Source organism: Podarcis erhardii (assembly GCF_964252035.2).
Source record: "Podarcis erhardii genome assembly, chromosome: 16".
Taxonomy (NCBI): Eukaryota; Metazoa; Chordata; class Lepidosauria; order Squamata; family Lacertidae; genus Podarcis; species Podarcis erhardii.
This window is the reverse complement of record NC_138514.1, coordinates 24,696,012-24,714,161: the sequence shown is the minus strand read 5'-3', so window position 1 is coordinate 24,714,161 and position 18,150 is coordinate 24,696,012. Positions and strand designations below refer to the sequence as shown.

General features: G+C 49.5%; 2 protein-coding genes across 3 annotated transcripts; one reads left to right on the top strand and one right to left on the bottom strand.

The window, feature by feature from the left end:
* The first annotated feature begins 958 nt into the window (after positions 1–958).
* On the top strand, positions 959–17,742 carry NSUN5 (NOP2/Sun RNA methyltransferase 5). 2 transcript variants are annotated; one of them, XM_081843147.1, is made up of 10 exons: positions 959–1,073; positions 12,189–12,311; positions 12,415–12,592; positions 13,045–13,153; positions 13,474–13,612; positions 14,139–14,254; positions 14,782–14,960; positions 15,681–15,888; positions 16,640–16,792; positions 17,529–17,742. In XM_081843147.1, exons 1-10 carry the CDS (start codon positions 996–998, stop codon positions 17,623–17,625), a joined length of 1,380 nt encoding a protein of 459 aa, XP_081699273.1. In that variant the 5' UTR covers positions 959–995; the 3' UTR covers positions 17,626–17,742. The 2 variants fall into 2 exon arrangements, with proteins under 2 accessions (XP_081699273.1, XP_081699272.1); XM_081843146.1 differs by lacking the exon at positions 959–1,073 and adding an exon at positions 10,823–10,980.
* Positions 3,186–10,705, bottom strand: TRIM50 (tripartite motif containing 50). The gene is made up of 7 exons (XM_081843145.1): positions 9,281–10,705; positions 8,101–8,629; positions 6,390–6,485; positions 5,723–5,953; positions 5,397–5,419; positions 4,761–4,885; positions 3,186–3,969 (listed from the first exon to the last, which is right to left on the bottom strand). The coding sequence occupies exons 2-7, from the start codon at positions 8,503–8,505 to the stop codon at positions 3,365–3,367; spliced, it is 1,485 nt and encodes a 494-aa protein (XP_081699271.1). The 5' UTR covers positions 8,506–8,629; positions 9,281–10,705; the 3' UTR covers positions 3,186–3,364.
* Positions 17,743–18,150: the final 408 nt, after the last annotated feature.

Sequence of the window (18,150 nt, the reverse complement as noted above, 5' to 3'; positions counted from 1 at the left end):
TTGTTTTTTTACTCCCAATTAACTTGCAAGAGTAAGCCCAAAGAAATTTAATGCGCCAAAGTTAGCCATGTCTTTTGAACCCTGCTCTAATGTGACTAAGACTGGATGCTACTCCTTGATTTAAATTTTAAACTTTGCCCTGTTCTATCTTTTAGAAAGTTTTCACCATGACACAAAACCATGACAATTCTTAAACTTCGTTTATTTCATGCATTTTGGTCCAGCAAGAGGGGCAGGGGAGCTTGAAATAGCTTACAAGCACACTGGTTTACATAATACAACATTTGTCATCATAAAAAAATTAGCCGCCAAAACAATAACAAAATCCAACAACATGTAAGGTAAAAGGGGAAAGGGGAAAAGTAAAGGACCCCTGGATGGTTAAGTCCAGTCAAAGGGGACTATAGTGTATGGCACTTATCTCATCTTCCCACCACAGCGGTACCTATTTTTCTATGGCCTGCTTTCGAACTACTAGGTTGGCAGGAACTGGGACAGAGCAATGGGAGTTCACCCTGTGACAGGGATTTGAACCACCGACTTTTGGATCAGCAACCCAAGTATAGCATGAATGGATGGTGGTGCATTCAGTGACTTCTTCCCACCTCGAGCACAAGCACAAGAACTGCAAGTAGAAAGCAGACATTTCCAGCAGTGGGATTTGCTCCCTCTTTGGTAGCTCGGGAGGCTGGCAATAACTCTGTATTTCCGAAGGATGAATAAAAATGGATTTCCCATTCTGCTACTGTATCAGGTTGCACCGTGGCTGCATCACAATAGTCTTTAATTGCAACAGGAATATTTGTTTACTCCTTCTACACTGCCTAGAGGCTGCATACAAAATTTTAAAAAGCCCTTGATCAAACATGTTACAAAAGCATGGGAAGCAAAGCTAGTATGAAAACAACTGGACAATTCAGCCACCTTGGGTAAACTTTTTTGGGTTAACTTCATAAATCTGGATAACTTCATGTTTGCTGCTTGAAGCTCCTTGGATGGATGGATGGAACCACTGCTTCAATGGTCCTCTTCCATTTCTAGGCTCCTTTCCTTGTGTTCTTTTCAGCCTGCAGGTAGGGACTGTCAATTCTTAATCTTTCTAAAGCTCACTTTTTAGGTGCTCAAGGAAGTGGTAGAGAGGGAAGCTTCAGACTAAGGAGGATAGAACATTTAAGAACAGGCATGGGGAGTCCATGGGGCTGCCGCTGCTACTGAACTACAGCTTCCACCAGCCTCAGCAAGCTTGGCCAATGGCTGGAGAAGATGGGAGCTATGGTTTGGAAACACCTGGAAGGCTACAGCTTCTCCACCCCTGCTTAAGAGCAACCCATAACCAGCCTTCCCCAAACTAGTGCCATCAATCCTGACCAGTATGTCTGTACTCCCATCAACACTGGCATAATAGAGCTGAGTTGGCTGTGGCGTTTTAGCCCAAGTAATCTTGAAGGCACAATGTTGGCAAAGTGTGCCTTAAAACGGATTAAACATAATGCTCTGGTGCAACCTCTAAAGTGCATTTGCGGCAGACCAAAGGGATGTCATGGGAAAGCATTTTCAAAGACATCGGTAGGACAGTTTCAGCCTTTAATCTTCTCCTCTTTTTAATGTGGCCCCATGGCATTGGCAAATGCAGGACGACTGTAGCAATGTGTCAGGAAGCTGTATGAAATCTAGCCTTTAAACTTCCTGGTGAAGAAGACTAAAAGGCAGAGAGGGAAGCAATGGGCCTTTGAAGTTTAAGCATCAATTAACTGGCATGTTTCCTAGAGGCAGCCCAGAGGCAAGGTGAGTTGGTTGAACAGATTGAGAGTGCCATCAAGGACAGTTAGCAGGGAGAATGACTGAACTGATCCATGGACCATGCCGTCTAGAAAAAAGGAAGTTCTCCTCCTTGGGGGATCACTGGGTTTCTTCAAAGCAGGCACCAAAAGGTATTGAGCTGTCTCTCTCACTTGCTCTTGAGATGCTTAACTTGGCTCTTTGATTAACCAGCTATGTTCTGACTCCTTCAGCTGAGCTGAAGGCAAAAGGTTCTCAAACAGACCTCTGGAGCCCACGATACGATACGATACGATATCTTTATTGTCATTGTCCCTTGCGGAACAATGAAATTGAAAAACTACATAAAACTACATAAAACCTACATAAAACTACCACGAAACTACATAAAACTACATAAAAACTACAAAAAACTACATAAAAACATTCAAAAACCCCTAAAAACTCTAAAATCCCATTTTAAAATACACTATACTACAGAGACTCCTTATGCTGCGTTTAGAACCAGAATTGCATTAGCGTAGAAACTGTTTTTCAGGCGGCTAGTCCTGGCCTTTATAACCCTATACCTTCTTCCAGAAGGCAGAAGCTGAAAGAGATCATTTCCGGGGTGCGTACTATCATGTGCTATCTCTGCCGCTTTCTTATGGCACCTGGCAGCATAGATTTGATCCAAGGTGGGAAGAGTGCACCCAATAATTCTCTCTGCAGTCTTTACAACCCTGGATAGCATTGTTTTTTCCCTGGCCATGCAGCTCCCAAACCACATGCACAGACCATAAGTTAGTAGGCTCTCCACAGTGCAATGGTAGAATGCCATCAACAGGTCCTTTGAGAGATTGTTTTTCCAGAGGATTATCAGAAAATATAACCTCTGCTGTGCTCTCTTCACCAGGTCTTTGCTGTTCTCTCCCCAGGTTAGGTCGTCTCTCAACTCCATTCCCAGAAAACGAAACACTGAGACCTGTTCCACGCACTTCCCCTCAATAATAAGTGGCTGAATATTCAATTTACATTTCCTAAAATCCACAATGATCTCTTTTGTTTTCTTTAAGTTAAGCAGTAAGTTGTTTTTCCTCCACCACTCCCCCAACTGCTCAACTTCCTTCCTATAGGTCGTCTCCCCCTCTCCAGCCGTAATTAAACCAACCACCGTTGTATCATCTGCGAACTTAATGATCTTATTACTGGGGTATTTGGGGGCACAGTCAGCTGTATAGAGCGTGTATAAAAGCGGGCTCAACACACACCCCTGCGGCGTCCCCGTATTCGTGATGAGATCCGCAGAGACGTGGGAACCCAACCTGACCCTTTGGGAACGGTTTGATATAAAGTCTAATATCCACCTGCACAAACATGGTGGAAGTCCCAGGTCTAATAATTTGGGCACCAATCTATGCCCCACCTTGTATATGTGGGGACTGTTCCCCTGTGAGAATACAAATCAAGTTACACCTTGATCAGGGTTTCTCTAGTCCAGCTTGTCATGCTTTGGAGCAGAGCAGTCTGTGGCTAGTGCCTTTCTCCCCTGCAGTTGCAGCAACATGGCACTCACTCTGCAGCTCAGCAGGCAGGAACTGCCCACTTACAACTTGGTGGGCTCCTGGGCATTGAGGCCATCATCTTCTTGGACCTGCAGCATGGTGGGCGTAGGCAGGACAATGGGCAATGTGTTGGTGCCCCGTTCATGCCAACACATGTCCAGGATAGGGTACAGCTTGCCCTGGAACTCTGCCTGAAAGGTGTAAATTGGTACCAGTTCGTCAGGGCTGTCGGCATTGTAGAAGGTCAGCTCACCCTTCTCGTAGTGCAAGTAGACCCCGATGCGCTGGGGGCGGGCTGAGAGCGGTAGCACCACGCGTGGGTTGTTGAAGGCCTCATAGACCTTACCCTCCTTCAGGCCGATTAGCCACACCCCATGCTCAGGGCTCTTGTTCAGCTTGCCCTTGCGGCTGACCGTGGCTTTGACGATGCCCAAACGCCAGTGGCTCTTGAGGCCCACAATCACCTCCCAGTAGTGCCTCCCCCAGGAGAAGCCCTTGTTACCCAGGATGCAGTTGCTGTAGTCGAAGCGGTCAGGGTTGCTGCCTCGCCTCTGGAAGAACACCCCACACTGGACCATGGTGTTTCCCTTGGACAGCTCCAGGATGGGGTGCGCACTCACTGGGTCCAGTTTCAGCATCTCTGGAGCTAAGAAAAGGGGTGAAAATCAGGAGGGATCCTGAGCAGGGGTCAATCCACCTTTTACAGGTAAATATAATTCATTTTACAATGACAAGGAACCACCCATCCCTTTACTCTTCACTAAAGCTACCTCCTCCCTTTTTACCTTGCCAAAGCCACCCACCGCCTCCCCTTAGACTCAACAAACCTTCACAGCTTACTTGGACCACCTGCCTGCTGCTCTGCTCTGCTCTGGGCTGCCCAACTGCCCACTTCCGTTTTCATTTATGTCCTCCTCACCGTCTGATGCAATATTTTTCTTTACAGCATTGGACTAGATGGAGGGCACAAGGAGAAGGGCACGACAGAGGACGAGATGGTTGGATAGTGTCTTCGAAGCTACAAACATGAGTCTGACCAAACTGTGGGAGGCAGTGGAAGACAGAAGTGCCTGGCGTGCTCTGGTCCATGGGGTCACGAAGATTCGGACACGACTAAACGACTAAACAACAACAACAACACCCTCTGATGCTGCTGCGATGGCCCAGCAGCTCTGAGAGCCCAGCTTGTTGTAACACTCTAGTTTGCAGTGTCACCTGTCTGGGGACAAGTGAACTGCAGTGTGATGACACATACATTTTTATTATATGTGCAGAAATATTGTGCACCGCTTAAAGCTGTTTTAAAACCTGTTTATAAATGCAATACAATGGCTCTGTGGAGTTGTTTTCCACAGAGCCTGGAGAGCACCAGTTTGAGGAAGGCTGCTTTAAGACCTCTAAGGAGCCTGTTGGCTTCCTCTCCAACAGAGGCTGTACCTGGGAGGACTTTGCGTAGTAGTCTCTTCCACACCATCATCTTGATGTCATCTTGGTGGAAGTCGGGCTTAAAGGAGACTGCGCTGAAAATACCATCAGCCAGATGCTGGCGGGGGAGCTCAGACCTGGGGGAGCAGGGCAGCATATTGATTTTCATCATGATTTTCTCAAAATGGATACTTGAGTCTTAATCATCTGCTACAGCTTCCCAACTACCTGGCCCCAATTTAATTGTTGGTGTGATGCTGCTGAGGAAGCACTCTGACCTTGAAGATCTGCAGTGGCTCCCTCATATTTGCAGGAAAGTAGGAGGGCATAGCTTAGTGGTTGTGGACTACAATTCCCTTCAGCCCCAGACAGCACAGCTGGGAGTTGTGGTTCAGACCAACAGGTGGGCACCAGGTTTGTGAAAGCGGCATTAAATAATTGCTCTGGGAGAAAGATAATGAATACGTGTTGCATCTTGGGGTGAGTGGAGGTTGGGGAGACTATGATTGACATGCATCGGATCCCTTGTCACTTTTTGACCATTGGCCCATTCCATGGACCCCCTGAGCGATCATGGAGCATGGCCTGACTCCACAGTGCACACATACACACACTTTCTCTCTCTCCTCCCCTCCCCTTTCAACATACCTGGAGGGAAGAGATCTGTATTTCTGTAAAACAAGAGATGAAGAAAGCCTTAGTGAGCTTATTCTTCTACAGCATCTATAACAGAACCTTAGGCTTACAGGCAGGACACAGGGAAAGGGGTGGAAAATGTGGGCAAACTGAATTGGGGCTGTAGCGCACCCCTGCTTTTATGGACCCCACAGCTCCTATAGCCCTCTGGGCACCTTCTTTATACCCCCAAACCCTCGAGTAGAACTTTCCCCTATGTGAATCAGTGTGTGGTAGAGAGAAGGTATTGTTGGCCATTTGATTTTCTGCCTCAGACAGCACCAGGCAGACAGACATACCCTTATGAAATCCAACTGGCCTTCGTTGTTGAGTTTCTCCAGGGAATTCTCCAGCTCCTTCAGCTTCTGCAAGATGTCTGTTGTCTGATTCACCTGGACTTCGATGGAGGCGATAAGTTGGCCAGCCTCCCTCTCAATCCGCCCCAGGAACCTAGCCTTCTCCTCATCGATGTACCTGTGCAGTTCCTGGAACTGCTTCCGGACCACCCATTTGAAGACATCGGACTCGTTCTGAGGGGGAATCCAGAAACACAACGAACATTAGAATGAGGCGTGGCTTAATTTGAGTTGAGGTGTGCATGGGTTTAATTCTGGCAACTGCCTTCTGGGGCTGTTTCCAAGAGGCTGCCTGCCACAGCGCTCTTTGGTAGGAGAAGCTGGTGGCAAAGCTTGCATTTCAAGTTGGCTTGACCCTGTGTCCTTGGCAGCAAGATTAAGAAGTTTGCTTTTTAACATTCATCATTGAAGATTCTGTTGGATATAGGAGGTATCAAATTATATTTAAAATCATTCAGTAGTTTGAGTTAAGGTTCAGATTTAAGGTTTTGTTTTGTTTTTTAAATCTAATTTTGAAATGAAACCTGAACATTTTGGAAACTGGATGTTAACTTTCACAACTCAGTTCCCAGTGCTGAACGCAACATATAGTCTGATTCCCTGGACCCACCGCAATGCGCGTCTTGTTGTTCATCAGCCTGCTGACGTGCTCATCCAAGCTCCCCTTTTGCTTCTGCACCTCCGTCATCCATGCAGAGAGCTTCTCCTGAGGAAACAGAAACAGCTTTAGTGGATCAGGCCAAGGGGAGTCCAGCTTGCCGTTATGTTTCCAACAGTGTCCAGCTGATGTAAAGGGGAATGGTTCTAGGTCAGTGGGGTCAAAACAGCTGCTTTGAATGCAGAAGTCTCTAGATCAAGCCCTGGCAACATCTCCTAGTGGGACTGGGAAAGATTCCCTGACTGAAAGCTGCTGCCAGTCAGTGTGTGCCAGGAGTGAGGAACCTCACCTGGGCCTTGGAACTCTTCCCAAGCCCCACCCCTTCTTCCTAGGCCATGTACTTCCTGGCTCTGCTTTGCACCTTGAGTGTTTTTGCCTAGCTGAAAATATGTCCTTGAACTCGACTAACACCTTTTGCTCATGGACAGAGGACAGAGAGGGGCATGTGACTGCGTGTAGAAACATGGCTACAGTGCCAAGGTAACTTTTACATTCATTGCCCGGCCCACTTTTGCCTCTTGCCCCACCCACCAACCTAGCACCTGGCCCCTTCAGAAGGTTGCCTAGAAGACTGAAAAAACCTCCCAGCCCTGGGGTGGGCAATACTAAACTTAGACCAATGCTCTGAGTCTCAGAATAATGCCGCCTCCTATGTCTCTGTTTAAGATGGGATTCTAGGCCATACATCCCTTACAACCATCTGGAGCCTCCACCCCAGGTACCAGGGAAAGATATGGTACCAACTCAGATATGGAAAGGATACATGTAAGCTGCCTTCTGCTGGGTCAGACCTTTGATCCACCTAGGCCAGAATCACCTTCTTTGGCAAAAGAAGCTCTTGGGGGTCTCCTCAGGCAGGGAAGAGGCTTTACACACACACACACATACACACACACATACACACACACACACACACACACACACACACACACACGACCTGTTCAGGTATCTGGGAAGTGGAGTCAGGCCAGGGGTCAAGGTCAGGGCTTTCAATTCACAAGCTCGTTGTTAGCATAGGCATATGCTAGCACCAGAGTCTGGCTCCACTGAGAATCAGACACACCCATTTGTGGGCAGGAAAGATTTGACCACTTCTGGCTTATCTCTGTCCTACCTAGTAACAGGCACACTCAAAGGAGCGGGGACAGCCTTGCTTTGCTTTTCCATTCCCATTTTCAAGGCTCATTGTTTGCCTCAAGGCAAACCTTGTGGCTCATTGCTTACTCTAGCTGCCCTTGATCACAGGCACCTGATCTACACGTGATTCCCCACACCCCCTTTTCAGAACACACCTGCGCCCAAAGCACAACATGAAGCACCAGGCTGGGGGAGGCTGTTCTAGACCCCCCAACCAATGGCCATGTTGCTGAAACCTTCAGCATGCAAGGCAGGGGCACTGTGGCCCTTCCCCATATTACACCAGAGAAGGTATGGAGCTTCCTTTCACCAATGAATGTAGATGCTCTACCACTGAACTACAGCCCTTCCCCTTCTTTTTTTTTAATAAAAAATTAAGACACTGAAAGCTGCCTTGCTGGATTAGACCAAGGTCCACCTAAATTGGCAACCAGCAGGCATTTGGTGGTCCACCAGGAATCTGTTCGGGATCCACCTTCTGCCTAAGCCCCCCACGTCACTCCCCCCACACCATCCAAGCACTTACCTTCATCCGGCTGTAGATGGTCGAGATGGGGGTGACCTTATGGTGCTGATGGGTGCCGATGGTGCCACAGAGACCACAGATCACCTCCTGGTCTTGCTCACAGAAGAGGCTGAGGGGGTTGTGGTGATTAGGGCAGGACTCTTCATTGGGATCTGAGCTGCCTGCAGCATGCAGCGCCTCAATGATACGAGCCAGGTTGACGTTGGGCGGGGAACTGCTGCAGTCCACAGCCTTCCGGCACACTGGGCAAAGGAACTGGCTCTCCAGGTCAACTGAAAGCGCGACCACACAGATCTTGCAGTATGAATGCCCACACTGGAGCATCAGGGGCTCTTTGAAGACTTCCAGGCAAATGGGGCAGAGCAGCTGGTCTTCCAGCTGGTCGATGCTCATCTTCCTGGCCATTTTGCCCACCAGTTTCTTTTCTTAACCTAGTCCTGGAAGCCCAGCACCCTGTCGTGGGAAACTCCAGTTGTGGGGAGCAAGGGGAAATGAGAGCAATTCTTGTTCCTCCTGATTAACAGACCTCCTGCAATGAACAAGAACCGATAAGATGACAAGTAAAGAAGCAATGCAATCTTAGGGAGAAGTAAGAGTGCCCCTGAGCACACGCAAAGCAAAATAACAAGGCTGGGACTGGGGGAAATGTATTTGCTCCTGAGTCATGAAAACAGGGAGGAAGGAAGGTCAGCATCCAGGTAACTGTCATTCCATGCTTACCAGGAGATCAGCACCTGTCTCCTTTGCTTGAAGACATCAGATGAGCTCTGCAGTCCCAGGGGCACCAGCCTTCAGGCAGCAATGCTACAGGGCTCTCTGACTCTTTTAAGGAGATGCAACAAATTTGCTTGGGAAGGGCATTACAGAGCTGAGAGGGGAATAGTGTGTGTTTTCTTCAGTGGTGGAAGAGGGACAGTTAAAAGATGTTGAAGAAGCAAGAGTGACAGCAGAATCGTAACCCCCTTAAGTGCAGAGATGGTGAACCCATGGTGGACCTCCAGAGTTGGTGGGTCTCTGATGACTCCCATCAACCTTGGGGAAGGACCTTTGCTCAGTGGCAGAGTACCTGTCCCTGGTTCAATCCCCATTGGCATCTCCAGGTAGGACAGGGAGAAGCCCCATCTGAAGCCCTGGCAAGCCATTGATACCAACCTGTGTTGACCAAGGAGAGCATCCTTACCTTCCACAGCTCAGTTGCCTTTTGCTTTCCACCTTCCTGGCTCACTTGCCCTTCACCCGTAATCACAGGGCTTAGAAAACGCCAAGGCTTGGGATTCAGAGACCCTTCCTTTTGGGGAAATGCTCCTGTCCGCAAAGAGTCAACTACTTCTCTCCCCTCAAATCAATCCATGTGTCTCCCAAGCGGGAACTGCGAGCCACACCAGTCAGTTACTGTGAACATCAGAGGTCAGCAGCACACCCACACATTCATGCGTCTGCATCTTTACCTTGAATGTTCACCTTGCAAAAGGTTTGCTCTCCTCCCCACACACCCTGGCCTGGCCACGCCTGGCACTCATTTATTTGTCCATCAGGTGCCAAAGACTTCTTTACGGTTACCCGCTAACTGGCAACAGATAAGACTTCTGGCTCAGATATTACTTTTTTCCAGCCTTATTGTTGCAGGGTAGACTTGAAGTCTCCAATGTTGATGTTCCTGAGAAGAGAAATAAAGTTGTACAAAAGCAGCCTTGCTGGCCTCTCGGGGTTCAGTGAACCCCAAGTTTCCTTGATGGCCACCAAAATTGCAAAAAGTAAATGAGAGAGTAATGGGAGGGGGAGCAAGAGGTGTTAGGCTGGTCCCTGTTTGGTGGGAGCTAGATAGGTCTCTGTCTCTGTCTCTCCTGGGTAAGGTGAAACTTGCCTCAAAAAGAGTTTAATCTCAGCTATCTGCTGAGGGTCCTGGTTGTGCTGACCCTTTGAAAGGGGGCCTTGTGCCAGGACTGGCTCTGCCTTTGACAGATGTGTGTGCAGTGGGATCAGAGGACCTTAAGGAGAGCTGCTCCCTGTCAGCAATTCCCACCAAGGGACAAGTTCCTTCCTGCAGGGGCCTGGGGGACTTCCAGTTGCTCAACCCCAAAGTCTTGTTTGGGAGGGGCAGCCTGCTGCAACTTTGCCTAGATTATCCTGCTTCCCTAGGAAGGCAGCAGGCAATTTCAAGTCCTGTGCCTGGTTTTATTTGAGACTTTTTTGTCCCCGTTGGAATAGTTTTCATACACAGAATTGTTCTCAATTGTTCTACCTATAGAACTGTTTATAATCGTTTTTGCACTTTTCTTGCTTTATGGTCCTGTCTTATAACTATGTGCGGCCTGATGGTAAAGGCGGGGGCACAGGTAAGAAATCTGATTATATAATTGAGCCACTTATTGAGCCTTTTGAGGCTGAAAGCGGTATACAGTACAAGTCTTTTCAGGCTGCAGCCCTACACATACTTCCCTGGGAGTAAGAGCCACTGAACTCAATGGAGCCCCGTTATTCCAAGTAGACACGTGCCATTGCGTTACACTGCGTATCGTTCTGCATTGGGATGTGGAACTTGAAGCCGGCGTGCTGCCGAAGCCTTTGATTTCTCTCCGATGATTTTTTTTGGGAAGCACTGGCGGCTGTGAAGAATGCCACATCGAACCCGGAAACTCGTCGAGCAACGAACGTCTAACATTCGCAGCTCTACGAGATCTCCGCTAACCCACCCGCGAGCATGCGCGGCTCCCTTTCCTGGCGCATGCGCGTTCAGAGCTTGGCGCCATGCGGGAACGCGGGCGGAAGAGTGGCTCCGCCGTGGGGCCCGGCTTGTACAGCGCGGCTGCCTCGGTCCTGGCCGGACTGGAGCGCCGGGAGGGTGCCCTCAAGACCCTGGTCTATGGGAGCCGATTCCAGGCGAGTAGAAATAAACATTTGCATGTATTTGCATGTATTTGCATAAATTGGAGTGGCAAGCTTGGCGAAAGGAGGTCAGACCAAACGGGTTCAGGCAGATTTATGGCAGAGTCGGAGGCTGCTGCCGACTGCGATGGTGCAAATGGAATCGCCACCTGCGGGGGCTGTCTGTCTTGGGATGTCAATAGCCAGTGGATGACGTCAGAGAATGGGGCGTCACCCTCAGGCCCTGCATCAGATTGGCCACTGTGGGGAAGCAGCCTGATGAGGTAGGGGAATGGACCAACTTTGCTCTGGTCCAACAGGTGTATTTTATAGGAGGATATAAAGCCACTTTGTTATATCAAGCCAGGCCATTCCTGGAGTTAGAAGGGACCATAAGAGTCCTACAACCCTGAGATTAAGAATCCTATGCTCCACTAGCTCAGCTATCCAGGTGTTCATTGATGCACCTAACACAGTATTTTCTAGTCTACACTGGCAGCAGTGACTCCCCAGGGTTTTTCTGGCAGTCTTTTTAAATGCTCGGGTGAGTTGAACAGATAAAGAGCAGCAAGCTTTAAAAAAAGGCAAATGGCACCTTGAATTAAAGCAATAAAATAAGAAAAAGCTGAGCTGCAGGCATTTTATAGTTTGAACTCATAGCCATTATAGAAAAAGAGAGGGATCAGCAGAAGCAGAAGCTGTGCTAAGCTGTTAAGGGGGGGGGCACCTGAGACCTTCCCGATGTTGCTGGACTCCCAATTCCCATCAGCCCCTGCAGCCTGTGCATCCAGTTGCAAGGGATGATGGCAGCTCTAGTCTAACAACTACAGAAGGCGCCATGGGTTTCTGGGGGTAAAGTGCAGAGCCCAGCTGTCCATCAAATTATTATTTCAGGTGTGTGCAGTGTGGGGGGTCCTTCCAAACTTTAAAATAGAATTCCCTGTCCCCCAGGGCTTGTTACCTAAATCATGTGCTCAAAGTGGTCATAGCAGCAAGTAAAGCAGCCCCTCCCCCAAGTTGGCACCTTTCAAGTGTTTTGGACTTTGTTTTCCATCAGTACCAGCCAGCAGGGGCTAAGGATGGCCATGGGGCTGATGGGAGGTGTAGTTCAAAGCACCTTGGAAGCAACAGCATGGGGGAGGTTGGAGTAAAGTGCCCACTTAGCTGTAAAACACAGGTAGTCTTTGCTCCATTCGCGACAATGATCCCTGCCCCTCTTCCAGAATCCCCGGCTGCTCTGTGCCCTCGTTTCAGAGACCCTTCGCTATTCTCCTGTGCTGGATTCTATATTGGAGGCTGCTGGCTTGCTCCGTGCTGAGAAGAAGCTGCAGCCGCACCTGGCAAAGGTGAGTATGAGGGGCAGTTGCAGCCATAGCCCCTGGGCTCCCCCATGCCCAGAACAAGTGCCCCGTGCTGTCGCCCACTGGTGCCCCCCTCCTTCCTTTTCAGGTGTTGGTGTATGACTTGCTCTTTGGCAAGGGCCTGCGTGGTGGCGGGCATGGCAAGGTCCTGGTGCTGAAGCATCGTGCCCGTCTGCAGGCCGAACTAGCCCGCTTGAAAGTCCAGAAGAAAGTGAGCCGCAATGAAGATCTGCTGCCACCGATGGCGGCAGGAGGGGCTGGCCAAGGTAGGTGGCTGGACGTGAGGTGCCTTGCCGATATCTAGGCTACTGCACTGGAAGAACCTATCTTAATATTTCATGGCTGCTAAAATGCATATTCTCCAGAATCTCCCCAAACATAATGCTGTTCTTGGGAGAAAATGCATAGGCTCTGACTAGGGCTGACTCCCAGGGAAAGGTGCTTTGAAGTGGGGCAGAGAGACAGGGAAGCAGGCGTTGAGAGTGAGCAGCTCTACAGCCTGGATAAGTGCATATCTGAGTGGTGCAAGATGAGGCTCCTGGTCTATCAAGTTTTATTTACATAGGAGAATTTTTAGACTGCAGAATTACTGCTGTCTCTACACCTCAAGACTGGCTACAGGGGCGGAAGGGGGTGGGAATCTTCATGGTTGATGATGAAGGAAGACCAGCATCTCAGTTTGAGAACTCAGTATCCCAAGTTCCTTGTTTGTTTCCAGCCCCTCGAGTGCCGCGATACGTCCGAGTGAACACCTTAAAGACGTGTGTGAGTGACGTTGTTGACTACTTCAAGCGCCAGGGCTACTCTTACCTGGGTAAAGCAACCAGGTGAGCTTGACATTCCTGCCCTCCTGCTCAGACCCTGCGTGATCTTGGGAGAAGCTGGTACTTTCAGGGTGTCCTCCTGCTAGCCAGCAATGGGCTCAAAACCGTGGCTAGATTTGCTTGCTGTTCCTACTCAGATCTCTTCCAGATAGTTGAAAGCCCTCCAATTGGAGGAGGGGGAAGAGCTTTTTCCATTAGTGGGCAGATTCTCTCTGGCATGGATTCCCTGCCTTGAGAGGGCACAGCTAGCTGGCTCTGGGCTGTGTGGGTGTTGGGGACCTGGAATCAAACTTAACTCCACATCCCATTGTATTTCCCTTCAGCCTGGAGGATGTGAGCTCCTTGTCGGGGAAGAAATTCCTGCTGGATCCCCACCTTCCCGAGCTGCTCATCTTTGCTCCACAGACGGACCTCCATGAGAACCAGCTGTATGCAGCTGGGCACATAATTCTTCAGGACAAGGTAAGGGTGGCGTTCTCCAGCTGTGGCACAGGAAAGTGGGGGAGGTTCATTTTTGCCCCAGCAACCTCCTACCTGTTGCCCCTGGAAGTGCTGGGTTCCTGAAACAGACTTCTGCTTTCTTCTAACTGTGGCTTCAGGGTTCCTTCAGGAATTGTGTTTCCATGGACATTGGACTCTGCCTTATACCAAATCAGATCACAAAAATATTGGTTGCTCACTCTGTTTTCACCACATTTGTGGGGCTTCTGAAATCTGGTGAATGCAATGCAGCGAATGCTCGTCTTTGAGACAGATGTGCCCTTTAAAAGACAAGAATGTAAATGTACCCTTACTGGGTTTTGTCTACAAAGGAGACACCAGCTTTTGGGTGCTATTCAGTCTGCCTGCTTGTCTCCCTAGGTGTGGGTGAAAATAGGCTGCCAGGGTTAACATGTGCTTGTGGGGTGCTAAGAACCCCCTGCTGAGGCCAGGGAGTGTTTGGAAGAGGCAGGTCTCAAGTTCCGCTTTGATTTGGCTCCTCTTGTAGGCCAGCTGCCTGCCTGCTTTCCTCTTGAACCCCCTGCCGGGGTCCCACATCATTGATGCTTGTGCTGCCCCCGGCAACAAAACCAGTCAGCTTGCTGCTGTCCTGAAGAACAAGGGGTAAGTACAGGGAAGCCAAGTAGATCCTCAGTGGTAAGAGGGATATCTGGGGACCCAGCTGGGGCAATTGGCACTTGTGGGGAGAGATGCACCCTGTAGCCCTAAGGCTACACTGCCCCATCCCACTCTAGGCTTAGACCTTAGTGAGTTTCGAGAGAGGCAATAAGTCCTATGTGCCTGTGTTTACTCTCCCCACTAACCTTCTAGCTCCCAGGGTTTGCCTTGCCTTTTATGGCCAATGGTGCCAGTTAGAGGACCTGGAGCAGTAGAGAGAATAGGCTCTGCTTCATCCAGTTTGACAGGGGTGGGTCCTGCTGGCCATAGTGAGAGTTATGATTTGCTAAGCTCAGTCAATGGGAGAGGGAGACTGGGCTGGGGTTTGCAGGGTGGGGGTGAGGAGTGTCAAATTCTCTGTAAGAGGATTCTGCCCTCCCTGACATGCTTGCTGTGTTTCTTCTGGGTTTCTCTCTCTCTCTGACTTTCTGACTGTGAACACTCACGGCGCTTTTCATACTCTCAATGCACAGGCAGATCTTTGCCTTTGACCTGGATGCTAAGCGCCTGGCCACAATGAGCACCATGCTGGTGAGAGCGGGGGCCACCTGCTACCAGCTGGCACACCAAGACTTCTTAGCCACTGACCCTGCTGATCCCAAGTACAGCTCTGTGAGATACATCCTCCTGGATCCCTCGTGCAGCGGCTCAGGTGAGCAGGGGAAGGGTCTTGGAGAGCAGATATTCCCATCCTGTGGGACTCCAGCTTTAGTCTTGCACAAGTGCAAGCAAATGTGCTCTGGGGTGTCAGGGTTTTGCGTGCTGAGAGATCAGTGAGGCAGTAACTGCTCTGGGGTGGTCCCAAGTGCTTGGCTACTCAGTCTTGGTACCACAGAAGTAGCCTCTGAGCCCTAGGCAATCATCTGCTGCCCCTCTTAAGCCAGGAAGAGAAATTGGTGGATGTTGGCCAGGGAATTATGCATTTGCTTTTATTTATTTATTTTAAGTCTAGATAAGGATACCTTTGGCCCTTCCTCTTCCCGATGGGGTGAGTGATGGTCTCTCCAGAGTTTGTGAAGCCTGGTGGAGTTGACCAGGGTTCACTTTATGAATTTATACCAAAGGCTTCCTATGGAAACTTCCATAATAGAGACTCTGGTGGGCTGAATAATCTCTGGACTCCTACATTTTCTGCACTGTGAGCTCCAGCCCAACCCTATAGCAAAGGCTGCCTATTGTAGGGCAGGGCCTTTCCATTAGGTGTGCTCAGGACTGGGGGCCAGTTGCTATCAGGCAGATCCCAGCCTGGAAGCTGCGCTCCAGCTACCACCAACCTAACCTGCAGAGCCCAACCCTGCAGCCTTGGAGCAGTTGTAGCCTATAGCACTAGGTTAGGGAAGGCTGGATCTGCCTCATGTACCTTTGTTCCCAGGAATGGTCAGCCGGGTGCCAGTTGAGGAAGAGAATGCCAACCTCCCCGAGCGCCTGCAGGCGCTGTCCAGGTTCCAGCGGAAGATGCTGGCTCATGCGCTGAAGTTCCCTGCTCTCCAGCGCCTGGTCTACTCTACCTGCTCAGTGCACCAGGAGGAGAATGAGGATGTGGTGCTGGATGTGCTGAAGCAATGGGAAAAGGAGTTCAGGTACCGGAGAGGAGGGGGTTGGGCAGAGGGCAATGGTGACTGCAGGGCTCAAAACACAGGCAGGTTTGACAGAGCTGGCTTGGGGGCCAAGGCGGTTCAGCCTTATGCCACCGTCCTGGAGGGCTTTACCTAATACCATTCGGACATAGGAATGAGGATGCAAGGTCAATAAAGGAGTGGAGGCCAGAAGGGCCACCAGTTAGTTAGTTAATCATTCATACTCCCTTCACAGGTTATAGCATTAAAACACAATACAGGCAACTCCCAATTTACGTGGGGGTTCATTCCAAGGCACTGCATGTTTAAGCGAAATTGTGTATATTTGAAACACCATTGAGAAAGCCTGCAATCACCCCTTTTTGTGATGTTTTTGGGTCACTTCTGGTCGTGCACATATTGGATGCGCCTAAAATGGTTGCTGCCTATATTAAAAACAAAACTTACCATAAAAATAAGGTGTGTCCTAAAAACACACACCTTGAGCGTCAAAACCCAGGATAGAGTTTAGCCTAGTGCCTCAGGAACCTGTACTTCTTCCATCCAGAATCATTTGGTGACTCCTGCTGCATCACTGTCCTCTCCGGACACAGCCAAGCCCAGTACAACCTCCTGTATTTCTTACAAAGTTAAGGATAGGTGCCTCCTCAAGACTGAAAGTGGGTGGGGTGTTACCTGCTGCTTCCATTCCACTGCCAGTGGGAGGCCACAAGGGAGCTTGCCACCCACAGTCTTGCCTTTCCTCTTCTTGCAGGCTGGCGGAAGTCCTGCCTTCCTGGTCCCAGCGGGGCTTGGCCACTTGCGCCAAGGCAAAGTGCTTCCTGAGGGCTTCCCCAAAGGAAACACTGACAAACGGCTTCTTCGTGGCGGTCTTGGAGAGGCAGCCGGCGGGAGCCTCTGGGCCCAGGTGAGTGGGGCACTTGCTACCCTTTCTACTATGCTGGAGAAAGGACTGGAGGGGCATGATCCAGGCACAACACTCAAGAGGGGCCGCAGTGGGATTTCTGGCTTCAAACCTCCAAAGCTACCTGGAGCTTCCCCACACCCTCCTGCAAACGCTGTGTGGGCTGATCTTTTCTATATCACATAGGAAAATGAGGGTACCTTTGTTTAAAAACTGAAATGACTTAAGTTAAAATGTAATTAAATATGCATTTGGTGCTGGGGCGCACACATTATTTACTGCTTTGAGTGAAAACAGCAACATAATTTTTTTGTGGGGAAACATAACACTAATCCAAAGTTTTGAGGATTCTAGTGTAGACACAGCCCTCCCTGTTCTCCTGCTTTTATACTAAATTACATGCTCCTATTTAAGCAGCATGCAAAATAAGTCCATGTAGCCTAGCAGAAGGCGGCCAAGCAGGCCTTTGCAGGTTGCTTTGATCAGCCATGCTGATTCTTCCAATTGTGTGAAGCAGGGCATACACAGTCCTCCAGGCCTTTTTGATCCTCCGAAGGTCACACTCCACTCAGTCCTTCTGCTTGGCTGGAACTTGGTGATGCCTTTTGCTTACCCGGCTAGAGGTGGTGGGACTTGCAAGCCAGAGCCATGGAGCTTCAGGAAGAGGGAAGGCTTAGAAGAGCTGGGGATAGAGGGCTGCTTGTACCTTTGCTAACACCTACCATTTTTGTGCCCCTAGCTCCCCACAAGAGTTCTCCCAGACTGTCAGTGAAGTAGGTGCAGACCCGTGCCTTCCTCTTAAGAAAAAGAGGAGGAAGAAGAAACCAGAGACTTAAGAAGCCTTGTAGGATTGACTTGTAAAGACAATCACAAGACAACACAGACTCTGCGATAGGAAGTCGGCACCAGAGAACTTTGCAGGCTCTGGAATAAAAGTTTGCACAGAAGTGTTATTCTCCCCCCTTCTCCAATTTATTCCAGAGTGTTGTGAATCATGGCAGGATGTTGGTAGATGAAGATAGTGGACTGGCCATTATTGGGTTGGTGGGTGCTGTAACTTAAAAGGCACCCACCCCACATCGTTTCATTCTACTCTGGGAAGGAGCTGTCTTGAAACTACTGGTCTTTGCCACTTCTGTCTGCCCAGAACATGCAGTCTGCAGGTACAGACCCAACCTCACTGAAGCTAAGCAAGGTCAGTGACCTATTACCTGCTTGGGAATGACATGTGTGTTGCCTTTGCTGGAGTATAAATAAGGAAATAATTTTGTACTATGCAGATCCATCTGAAATGGGCAGACCTCCTCCATCATTCAGGAAAACCCAGGGGTGAGTTGGCTGCTGCTGCCTTTGGGAAATAC